The sequence below is a fragment of the Pan paniscus genome, chromosome 21 (assembly GCF_029289425.2).
Source record: "Pan paniscus chromosome 21, NHGRI_mPanPan1-v2.0_pri, whole genome shotgun sequence".
Taxonomy (NCBI): Eukaryota; Metazoa; Chordata; class Mammalia; order Primates; family Hominidae; genus Pan; species Pan paniscus.
Window position 1 is genome coordinate 55,721,998 of NC_073270.2, and position 11,002 is coordinate 55,732,999.

The 11,002-nt window shown below is 54.7% G+C and overlaps 1 protein-coding gene across 2 annotated transcripts; it reads left to right on the forward strand.

Moving 5' to 3' along the window:
• The first annotated feature begins 223 nt into the window (after positions 1 to 223).
• Positions 224 to 10,562, forward strand: SNAI1 (snail family transcriptional repressor 1). Of its 2 annotated transcripts, XM_003809255.5 has the most exons (4): positions 224 to 2,880; positions 3,195 to 4,808; positions 5,491 to 6,018; positions 9,548 to 10,562. In XM_003809255.5, the coding sequence occupies exons 2-4, from the start codon at positions 4,727 to 4,729 to the stop codon at positions 9,730 to 9,732; spliced, it is 795 nt and encodes a 264-aa protein (XP_003809303.1). In that variant the 5' UTR covers positions 224 to 2,880; positions 3,195 to 4,726; the 3' UTR covers positions 9,733 to 10,562. The 2 variants fall into 2 exon arrangements, with proteins under 2 accessions (XP_003809303.1, XP_054960705.1); XM_055104730.3 differs by having other exon boundaries at positions 224 to 4,808.
• The last annotated feature ends 440 nt before the right edge of the window (positions 10,563 to 11,002 follow it).

The window sequence follows — 11,002 nt, forward strand, 5'->3', positions numbered from 1 at the left end:
GGAGCTGCGTGTAATGATATGGAATGATTTTCAAAACACTGAATATTGTTATAGCATTACCCATGTGATGACGATTCAAAACAAAAAAATGTTACTATAGCAAGGTGTAGGTTAGTGTGGAGGTTCCTATTTGTAATACATAAAGGGCTGTACATATATATATATATATATATATATATATATATATATGTATATATATAGTTAAAGACAGGATCTCACTCTGTTGCCCAAGCTGGAGTGCAGTGGTATGATCTTGGCTCATGGACGCCTCTACCTCCCAGGCTCAAGTGGTCCTCCCACCTCAGCCTCCCGAGTAGCTGGGACAACAGGCATGTAACCTGCCTATTTTTTGTTTTGTTTTGTTTTGTTTTTTTGAGACAGGGTCTTGCTATATTGCCCGGGCTTGTCTCAAACTTCTGGGCTCAAGCGATCCTCCCACGTTGACCTCCCAAAGCTCTGGGATTAGAGGTGTGAGCCACCACGCACTGCCCATGCACATATTAATATATACATAGGCCATCCCTGGAAGGTCATACAAGACACTGGTTTAAAAAAAAAAAGGTTGCTTTGGGGAGGGAAAAGTTGGTCTGGAATGGAGGGAGACTCTTCTTTTAGTTGGGTAACTGTAAATCACATTATTTAGCTACTGGTTTTACTTCTAGTGGGAGATTGGCACCTGCAGAAAATGCAGGTGTCTATTCAAATGTACCTTCCTTCCAGAAGCCTTTCGTGAGCACACTAGGTATTCCCAGATTGCCCTCCCGGCAGTTATACCAGCCTTCACCTCCCTGAAAGGCGCGTTCCCCCTGCACCCCGCGACGATTGCAGGGAGGCGCCTTGGCCAGCAGAGGGCGCCAGAGGACCGCGCCCCAGGCCTGGGGCGGGACCCCTCGTGCGGGAAGCTGGGGAGGGCCTGGCCCTGCCGGGTCCCAGGCCACCTGGGCCGCAGATGTCGCCCATTTCCGGGAGGACCTGACCCCACAGTATCAAAAGTGTCACCTCACCTTCCCCTGCAAAGGGAGCTGGGTCTGCGGCCGAGAGGCCTGGCCCGAAGCCTCCTCTCACCTCGTGGTCTCCGCCGCCTGCAGGAGGGAGTGGAGCGAGGGCGGGCCTGGAGGGGGCGGCGGGGACAATTCGATCCGATCTGAGCAAGGCCCCTCCCCTCTGCGTTGCCTCCCACCCCCATGCCCCGCGCAGGTGCCTGACCACTGAAGGAAAGTGGAAAGCGGGAGGCCCAGGCAGTGGCTGCCTGCAAGTACTTGATTGAGCCCCCATTATGTGCTTTGAAGAAAACAGAATAAGACAATGAGAGAGAAAGGTGGGCTGGGCGCGGTGGCTCACTCCTGTAATCCCACCAAGTTGGGAGGCTAAAGTGGGAGGATCAATTGAGCCGCAGAGTTTGAGACCAGCCTGGGCAACATAGTGGGACCCCATTTCTACAAAAAATAAATTAGCCAGGCATGGTAGCGCGTCTCAGTGAAAAAAGGGGGAAAAAAAGAAAAAAGAAGGTGGGTGCTGGGGCAAGGGTGGGTCCTACTTTGGCTAGGGTGATCAGGGAAGGCTCCCCTGAGGAACTGACTAACATTTTTTGTGTTAAATATATTATTCATACCTAAAAGTGTTTAAATTGTCTCTGTACACTACCATGTCATGAAGATACGGTAAAATAGTCTATGTACAGTAGAAAGACTAACAATAAAGATCCCTCCCTGCCTAGGAAACAGATCATTACCAAAATTCTAGAAGCTTCATGTGCAGCCTGTTCTTGCCTCCCCTCCTCACCAGCCACTCTTCAGAATTTTGTATCAAACATCTCCTTGCAGCCGGCATAGTGGCTCACCCCTGTAATCCCAGCACTTTGGCAGGCTGAGCTCAGGAGTTCCAGGTGGCAGTGAGCCGTGATTGTGCCACTGCACTCCAGCCTGGGTGACAGAGCAAGACCCCGTCTCAAAAACAAAACAAAAAAACACTTCCTTGCTTTTCTTTCTAATTCTACAACCCCCACATACATCCCTAAATAATATAGGGTTTCGTTTGCCTGCTTCAGAACCTCATATAAATCCAAATAACTATGCATTTGTTTGTGACCTCTGCTCGACATTGTGTTTTTGAGATTTATCCCTGTTGCTGCATGGAGTTGTAGTTCATTTTTATTGCTGTATAGTATTCTATTACAGGATTGCACCAGGGTTCATTAATCCAGTCTACTGTTTATAAACATTTGTGTTGTATCCAGTTTTGTTTTTGTTTTTGCTTTTTTTGCTATTAGGAACGAGGGTACAATGAATATCCTTTTTTGTTTTTTCGGGGTTTGGGCTGGACAACAGTTCTTTACTTTGCTTGGTTGCTCATTATAATCCCCAGGGGAGTTTTTTAAAATGCTGAAGCCAGAGGCCCCACCCAGACTAATTAAATCAAGATGTAGGTGGGGGTGGGGTGGGCCGAGGCTTAGGTGTTTTAATCCTTCCCTGTGGGGATCTAATGTGCTGCCAGAGCTGAGAACCCCTGGGATGCAGTTGGTTTGAGGACAGACTTGTCAGCTGCAGCCCCTGGGATGCAGATGGCTTGAGGACAGGCAGGGAGAGGAGTCACCTGTTGCTAGCTGATGCCAAACTTTTCCAAAGTGACTATGCCCACCGACCCTCTCGCCAGCTCTCACCTCCTCATCAACTCTTGATAGTGACCAAATTTTTCCTTGTTGTCCTTCTCATGGGCATGAAATGGCAGCTCACTGTGGCTTGGATTTGCCATTTCTCTCTTTACTAAACGAGGCTGAGCAGTTGGTGAAGTTGCTGCTGAAACAAAGAATGAAAGGAAGCCAGCTTGAAGATCTAGGAGCAAGAGACGTAGAGAAGAGGAGGAAGAGCAGCAGGTGCCAAGGTGGGAAAGGTCTGGGATGTTGGAGGAACAGAAGGAAGGCTGGGGGCGGGATCCTTGTGCATGGGGGAGGGAGAGAGGCTCAAGCCAAGGTCAGCTGGGGTCAGAGCAGCGGGGCCGAGTTGGCTGAGAAGAGGACTTTGGCTTTTACTCTGAGACAGGCGCATGGGAGGGTTTGAGCAGAGGAGGGGGTGATCTGGCCTCACTCTGGCTTCAAGCAAAGGATCCTGATTGGAGCTAAATTGACACGGGACAGGGAGTATTCCGCTTAATGACTGCTTACTGCTTCTGTCCCCCCCCTACTCCCCGCTCTCCAGCTAGAACCAGGGGAGGACGATTTTGTTCACGGCTGTCACACCCGGCACCAAGTGACTAAACAGACAGTAGTTCTGCCCTTCAGGTTGGTGGTGGTGGTGGTGTGGGGTGCTTATAGGTTTTTATAGTCTTCCTTCACAGGTGGAAACAAGAACGGTGAGACCTGTGAGGTTTATTTCAGCGCCACCCCCGGGCCTGGTACGCCTCCCAGGGAAGCTGGGGTGGGGGTGCAGCTGCCCCTCACTTGGGCCCACCCCACATGCATTCAGTCAGGGCCCCTATGGAGCCGTGTTACAGCCTTTAGACACAGGATCGAGGATCTTCACGGGGTGAGGAGACACGCCCGGCCCATGCCTTCTTTCTCCCGCCAGCCTACAGGGATCTTTTTCAACGAAACTCTAACCAGGTCCCTCCTCAGCTGAAAATCCTTCGGTGGCTCCCCAGTGCCCTTGAGGCAAAGTCCAAACTCCTACGAGGCCCTGGGGCCCAGCACATCTGACTCCTCCGGGCATGCCCATCCCACCCCATCCCTGGAAGCTGCTCTCTAGGAGTTACTCTGAAGCAGTTGCCACTTCTTACCTCGGGCCTTTTCCCTTGATAATTCTTCACTTCCTCTGGGAAGTCACCCCGACCCCCTGTCAGGTGACCCGCCTCTTAACGGTCGCCGCGTCCCGTCTCTCCCCCACCAAAGCACACTTCCCTTTGCATTGTAATTATCTGTTTACTTCGTCTGTCTCCCTCACTGGACCAGGAGCTACCCTTCGGGAGAGGCTCTGAGTGTCCTGTCCGGGGCTGTGCCCTGGCCCCAGGTACAGTGCCCCGCACGTGCTGGGCGCTCCGTAAACACTGGATAAGGGAAGGAACGGGTGCTCTTGGCTAGCTGGGCCAGGCTGCTTTGCAAAAAGGCCGTGGCATTTCAAGCCGCCGAGAGCCACGTGCGGGGTCCCTTTCCTCGCTTCCTCCCCAGCGATGTGCGTTTCCCTCGTCAATGCCACGCTCTCCAGGCGCCAGCCGGGCGGAGGAAATTTCCGCCCCCTCCCAAGCCCGAGGCGGGGGCGGGCGTCGGAAGGTCAGGTGTCCCGGCCGGCGCGCAGCGCCAGGGGGCGTCAGAAGCGCTCCGACCACCGGGCGCTGAGCCGGTGGGCGCGCGGCGCCCTGCCGGGGTCCCACCTCGCAGGGGCCTCGCTTCGCTTGACGTCCCGCCCCGGACAGCCCCAGCAGGGGGGACGACTCGCGCTGCGCCAGCGAACCCCGCCTCGGAGGAGTCCCCGCCCGGGCTCTCACCGCCACGCGGCGCGAGCCCGGCCGGCCCCCGGCGCACCTGCTCGGGGAGTGGCCTTCGGCGGAGACGAGCCTCCGATTGGCGCGGAGGTGACAAAGGGGCGTGGCAGATAAGGCCCCTCCCCTCCCACCCCCCTGGAGTATTTAAGGGAGTTGGCGGCGCTGCTGCATTCATTGCGCCGCGGCACGGCCTAGCGAGTGGTTACTCTGCGCTACTCCTGCGCGAATCGGCGACCCCAGTGCCTCGACCACTATGCCGCGCTCTTTCCTCGTCAGGAAGCCCTCCGACCCCAATCGGAAGCCTAACTACAGCGAGCTGCAGGACTCTAATCCAGGTGCGTTGGAGGGGTTCTGGGCTCCAGGAGGTTTGGGGGAGACAGGCGAAGGCTGCGTGGGGGGCACCTGAGGGAGGCGGCCTGCCTGAGCCAGGATCGAGTCACAGGATGTTTTGTGGACCATTGCGGGCTCGGGAGACCGGGCAGGTGGGTCCCCAGTTCCGGGGATCTGTCTGGGTGGTTGGGGGAGTGCCGTGTAGAGGGCAGGGGTCTTGAGCTTGGGGGGCCTTTGTAGCCGGCGAGAGGCGGAGGAGCTCCGCAAGAGGGGAAGGAGAGGAGGCCTGTGTCAGGAGGGCCCTCTGGACGCTGCTGGGGAGAGTCCGGAGTCCAGAGGGTTGAGGGGAGGGGTGGGGAGACGAGATGTGTGTGAGGAGGGGGATTGGGGCAGGGTGGTGGCTCCGGGGCTGGGATGATGGGGTTCTGGCCTCAGGCTGGAGACTGGGGACTTAGGAGAGGGAGATCAGGAAATGACCTCCTTCAACTGGGGGTCCGACGTGTGAGAGACTCAGATTGGGTGACCTGGGCGAGGACGGCAGGAACCTGGTCTGTCCTGTGGATAATTTTTTTGATCTAATTATGTATTGAGAATCGGCCCCACCCAGCCCCTGGCCAGCGGTGGGCTCATGTTTGTTGATTGAGTGAATGATTTAATTAACGCCTGACTCTGCTTTTTCTCCCTCAGAGTTTACCTTCCAGCAGCCCTACGACCAGGCCCACCTGCTGGCAGCCATCCCACCTCCGGAGATCCTCAACCCCACCGCCTCGCTGCCAATGCTCATCTGGGACTCTGTCCTGGCGCCCCAAGCCCAGCCAATTGCCTGGGCCTCCCTTCGGCCCCAGGAGAGTCCCAGGGCGGCAGAGCTGACCTCCCTGTCAGACGAGGACAGTGGGAAAGGCTCCCAGCCCCCCAGCCCACCCTCACCGGCTCCTTCGTCCTTCTCCTCTACTTCAGCCTCTTCCTTGGAGGCCGAGGCCTATGCTGCCTTCCCAGGCTTGGGCCAAGTGCCCAAGCAGCTGGCCCAGCTCTCTGACGCCAAGGATCTCCAGGCTCGAAAGGCCTTCAACTGCAAATACTGCAACAAGGAATACCTCAGCCTGGGTGCCCTCAAGATGCACATCCGAAGCCACACGCTGCCCTGCGTCTGTGGAACCTGCGGGAAGGCCTTCTCTAGGCCCTGGCTGCTACAAGGCCATGTCCGGACCCACACTGGTACGTGCCCCTCCAGGCGCCCCCCACCGTTGCTCTCTCTGGCAGCTTTTGTGAATCTGGGCTTGCTGTTCTCATTCCCAAAGTTGTGGACACTGAGGCCCCGAGTCTTCTAACTTCTAGCTCAAGTTCCAGGGCCTGGCTCTCTGGAAACGTTTGGCAGAAACTTTCTTCATCAGCTAAGCAGATGGGCAAAGCAGACACCTTCCCAATCCCCTGCAGCCTGTTTCTCAGCCAAATGGGTCGGAGCTGGATATGGGAAAGGTGCAACCAACACCTTGCTGTGGGGGCCAGGTGTGAAGGGGCCCACCCGGCCACACCCTCTCCCGGGTCCGCCCCCTCCCTAGCCAGACAGGATGTTGTCAGACCCCCCGCCTGGCTCTGAATCCTTCTTTGAGAACTTTCTCAAAGCTTAGGCTGATGTTTCTCTTCTGTGAGCCTCATTTTCTCTATCTTTCAGATGGGCATGAGAACAGCTTGTGGGGTTTCTATACAGGCTAAATGCAGGAATGCATATGGGAAGCACCTGGCAAAGTGCCGGTACCTGCTAAACTCTCACAAAAATGGTTCCTTGGCATTTGCTCTGCTTCCCTGCTGTGTGACTTTGGGCAAGCAACTTAACCTCTCTGAGCCTCAGGGGAAAACTATGATAGCGTATGTTTTAGAGAGTGGCTGTAAAGGTGGCTAATCACTTTATAGTAATTTATTATACCCGAACGGTTCTCAGGTCGGCTTCCCCACCCCCACTCAATCCTAGCACACAGACCAGGAAACGGCATCTTTGGGGCAGAAAACACAATCACATCTTTCGAAAATTTACTAAATGTGTAAAAAACTTTCTGGACATGGAGAAAAGGTAGAACTTTTTAGAACTTGAATGGTGGCAGCCACTGTGCCTGGAGCTGCTCTTCGGAGAGTGACAGTTGAGGGAGAAGATTCCACAGGGTTCAAGCTGGCCAGGTTCTGCCATTTCCTGGCCTGGCGCCTGACCTCTGAGCGGTGAGGGTCAGTGAGGTATCTGGGAGGACTGGCATTTCGCGGGCTTTATTGGCATCTTATTCAACTAAGGCTACCCATTTCTCTTCCTTCGTGCACCAGTTGCTCTGATTTTAACATGTAAAGGTCCAACTGCCTGGCCTCCTGGGTGCCTGCCCAGCTCACAGGGCTCTATTTTGGGACAGTTGAACCCCTCAGGGTGCTGCAGTCCTGCCTGCCTCTCTCACCTCCCATCCGGACATTATTTTAATGTAAAGCCATGGCTGAGACACAGAAATCCCCTTGAAATGTATCATTGCGGTCCTCATTGACTCCCATTGTGTGCCTTAATGGTGGGCCCAGTGGGTGGGGGCTGGGAGGGGTGGAGCAGGTGCATGGGGCAGCGGTGCCCAGCACCTGTTCCAGTCACAGCTGCTGGCCCACTGCATGGCAGACCCCTTTAATCCGGGGATATCGCATGTACAGTGCCCCCCTCGGCGCCCTTTGTCCCCGCCGGCCTGGTGCCGATTTCACACTTGCCAGGAGTACCATGAAGGCGTCTGGGGGGCGAGGGATCCAAGGAGTGGGGGTCTGTGCCTCCTGCGTGTGCACACAGCCCCCGCCCCCAGCCCATCATGTCCTAGAATGTTTCCTTCCCCTTTTGTTCGGGTTCAGGTCTCATCACACTTTGGGCACTTACTGTGCAGGAGGTAGTGCTCAGGACTTCACCAACAGCCCTGGGAAGGGAAGGGAGGTGCTGTCGTAACTCTGGTCTTACAAATGGACTCCAGCCCCTTTTCCAGATCTCCAGAGTCAGCCCTTAGTTCACAAGGGTGAACTTACCCTTCTCATTCACATGAAGACTTAGAATGCAATCAACAAACCCTTCAGGCGTGGCGTGTGGAGGCTGCTGAGTAATGGCAGAGTGGAGTAGTGCTCAGGCACCCCTCCCCCAATCCTCTATGTCCCCCACCCTTTGGAGTGGCGAGTTTCCATTTCTGCCCCATGAGACTGAGTCCAGCTCTCAGGCGCTCCATAAGTCCCTATTGAATGCATGGGTCCCATTGGAGCCATCCTCTGGACTCTCTCCTACCCTGGTAGCTCAGTGTGGCACCCTAGGCACCCAGGAGGTGATGGAATGAATTCACTCTCAGCTCTTAAATTCCATCCAGCGCTGGGATTTCACAGGCGGGCCCTGACCTTGCGGGCATATCAGACTGGGCGTGAGGGGATTGGAGAATTGCATGTTTTTTAAAAAGACTATTCAGTATTATGGAATAGTGTCTAGCACTTAGTAGGAGCTCAGTAGATTAAAAAAAAATTATAGACAGGGTCTTGCTTTATCGCCTAGGCTTGTCTCAAACTCCTGGCTTCAAGCAATCCTGCCTCACTCGGCCTCCCAGAGTGATGGGATTACAAGCGTGAGCCACCACACCCAGCCTCAATAGATTTTTGTTTAATGAGTTACTGTTATGACCTTTTATTTGGAAAATGCTGCATCCCCCAGAAAAAAACAAATCAACATTATTGGTGTTTTTGGAACTATATAGCTTTTTGGTTGGAGCAGGGATTGTTATGAGGCATGAGTGAGGGGGCAGACTCCTCTGAGGCCTCTTTAATTTTTAAAAGAGACTTATTTATTCTCTAAGGGCTTGTTGAGGATTTACTGGGCACCCAGCTCCATGTGCAAGACTTTTCCCAACACAGCCTTGGCCAGGCAGATGGTGTGTCAGGGCCACAGGTTTCCGTAGCCTCTTGGGTGATAGAAAGGGTCCCAGGCCCTGGGCTGGGGCTTAGAAGGGACTCAAAGGAGGCCCTTGCCCTTATGGGACTCAGCCTGATTGGAGAACAGACAAGGAGATTTGGGATTACAGCGCAGGAGGTGGGGTGGTGAGGAAAGCAGGCTGCTGGCCGGGCCCCAGGAGTGGCCTAACCAGCTTGGAGGTGGGGGTGGGGAAGCCTCTTAAGGCTGACTCTGGCTTTGGCCCCCAACAGAGTAAATCAAGGAATGACTCCAGGACTGATCGTAAGGACACCAGTCACGTCCTCCCTTGACTGAAGGCAGTAAGGGCAGTAGGTGAAATCAGAGGCTTTGGGGTCCTGCCAGGGGACCCTGAACATGCTACTTCTGGGCCTCAGTTTCACTGTCTCTGAAATGAGACCACAGTAGGATCAAGTGACAGTAGGATGAATCAGTAAAGGTGTTGAGTCATTGTTCACCACTTCGCACGTCCCTGCGGGATGTGGATGAGTACCCTACCTTCTGTCACTTACCAACCCCTATGAGTGGGGGGTGAATAGCCCCATTTTACAGGTGGGAAAATGGAGGCTCAGAGAAGCCAGACAACTTGCCCAGAGTTGCACAGTGGGAAGCAGCAGAGCTCCGTCAGGTCCCGGCCTTTGGACCCTGGCTGCGTGTTTGACGGAGGCCTGGCTTTCCTGGGATCATGGGATTCCTTCAGGGTTTGGGGTATGCGGGGAGGGATTCCCATCACTGCCAGCTGTTGTCCCACGGCTCACTCGGCCTTTCTCGGCCTTTCTGGCGTTCTCTCCCCAGGCGAGAAGCCCTTCTCCTGTCCCCACTGCAGCCGTGCCTTCGCTGACCGCTCCAACCTGCGGGCCCACCTCCAGACCCACTCAGATGTCAAGAAGTACCAGTGCCAGGCGTGTGCTCGGACCTTCTCCCGAATGTCCCTGCTCCACAAGCACCAAGAGTCCGGCTGCTCAGGATGTCCCCGCTGACCCTCGAGGATCCCTCTTCCTCTCCATACCTGCCCCTGCCTGACAGCCTTCCCCAGCTCCAGCAGGAAGGACCCCACATCCTTCTCCCTGCCATGGAATTCCCTCCTGAGTGCCCCACTTCTGGCCGCATCAGCCCCACAGGACTTTGATGAAGACCATTTTCTGGTTCTGTGTCCTCTGCCTGGGCTCTGGAAGAGGCCTTCCCGTGGCCATTTCTGTGGAGGGAGGGCAGCTGGCCCCCAGCCCTGGGGGATTCCTGAGCTGGCCTGTCTGCGTGGGTTTTTGTATCCAGAGCTGTTTGGATACAGCTGCTTTGAGCTACAGGACAAAGGCTGACAGACTCACTGGGAAGCTCCCACCCCACTCAGGGGACCCCACTCCCCTCACACACACCCCCCCACAAGGAACCCTCAGGCCACCCTCCACGAGGTGTGACTAACTATGCAATAATCCACCCCCAGGTGCAGCCCCGGGGCCTGCGGAGGCGGTGGCAGACTAGAGTCTGAGATGCCCCGAGCCCAGGCAGCTATTTCAGCCTCCTGTTTGGCGGGGTGGCACCTGTTTCCCGGGCAATTTAACAATGTCTGAAAAGGGACTGTGAGTAATGGCTGTCACTTGTCGGGGGCCCAAGTGGGGTGCTCTGGTCTGACCGATGTGTCTCCCAGAACTATTCTGGGGGCCCGACAGGTTGGCCTGGGAGGAAGATGTTTACAGTTTTAAAGGTACACTGGTATTTATATTTCAAACATTTTGTATCAAGGAAACGTTTTGTATAGTTATATGTACAGTTTATTGATATTCAATAAAGCAGTTAATTTATATATTAAAAAGTCTTTGGTGTCATAGAGGAGTGGGTATTTTGAAAGGTCTTTGATAAGGGAGGAGGGGACAGGAATTCCTGAAGCTTAGATATTTCTGACACAGCCTTAAATCTTGTCCTTGGAAACATAGGGCTTTGGAGTCCTGGGTGTCGCTGTCAGGGACCTTATGAGACTGGGTTTTCCCGTTGGCCTGGGTGTCCTGTCTGCTGCTGTTTGGGTGAGCCAGCGGCATCCATACGAGCTCTTCACTATACACTGTGGCTTTTTACTTTCTCGTTCTTGAATTTTGAAGTTGATCTGGCCCACGGAGTGCAAAGCTGGCTTCCTGGGTCTTATCAACTAGACAGGCTGCAAAGCTCTGCCCCAGCACTGCAGGTCTTTTGGGGTGGGATTGTCCGCTTCCCCCAGATGCGAGTGGAATGCGACCAAGGAGACAGAGGATGTCCTTC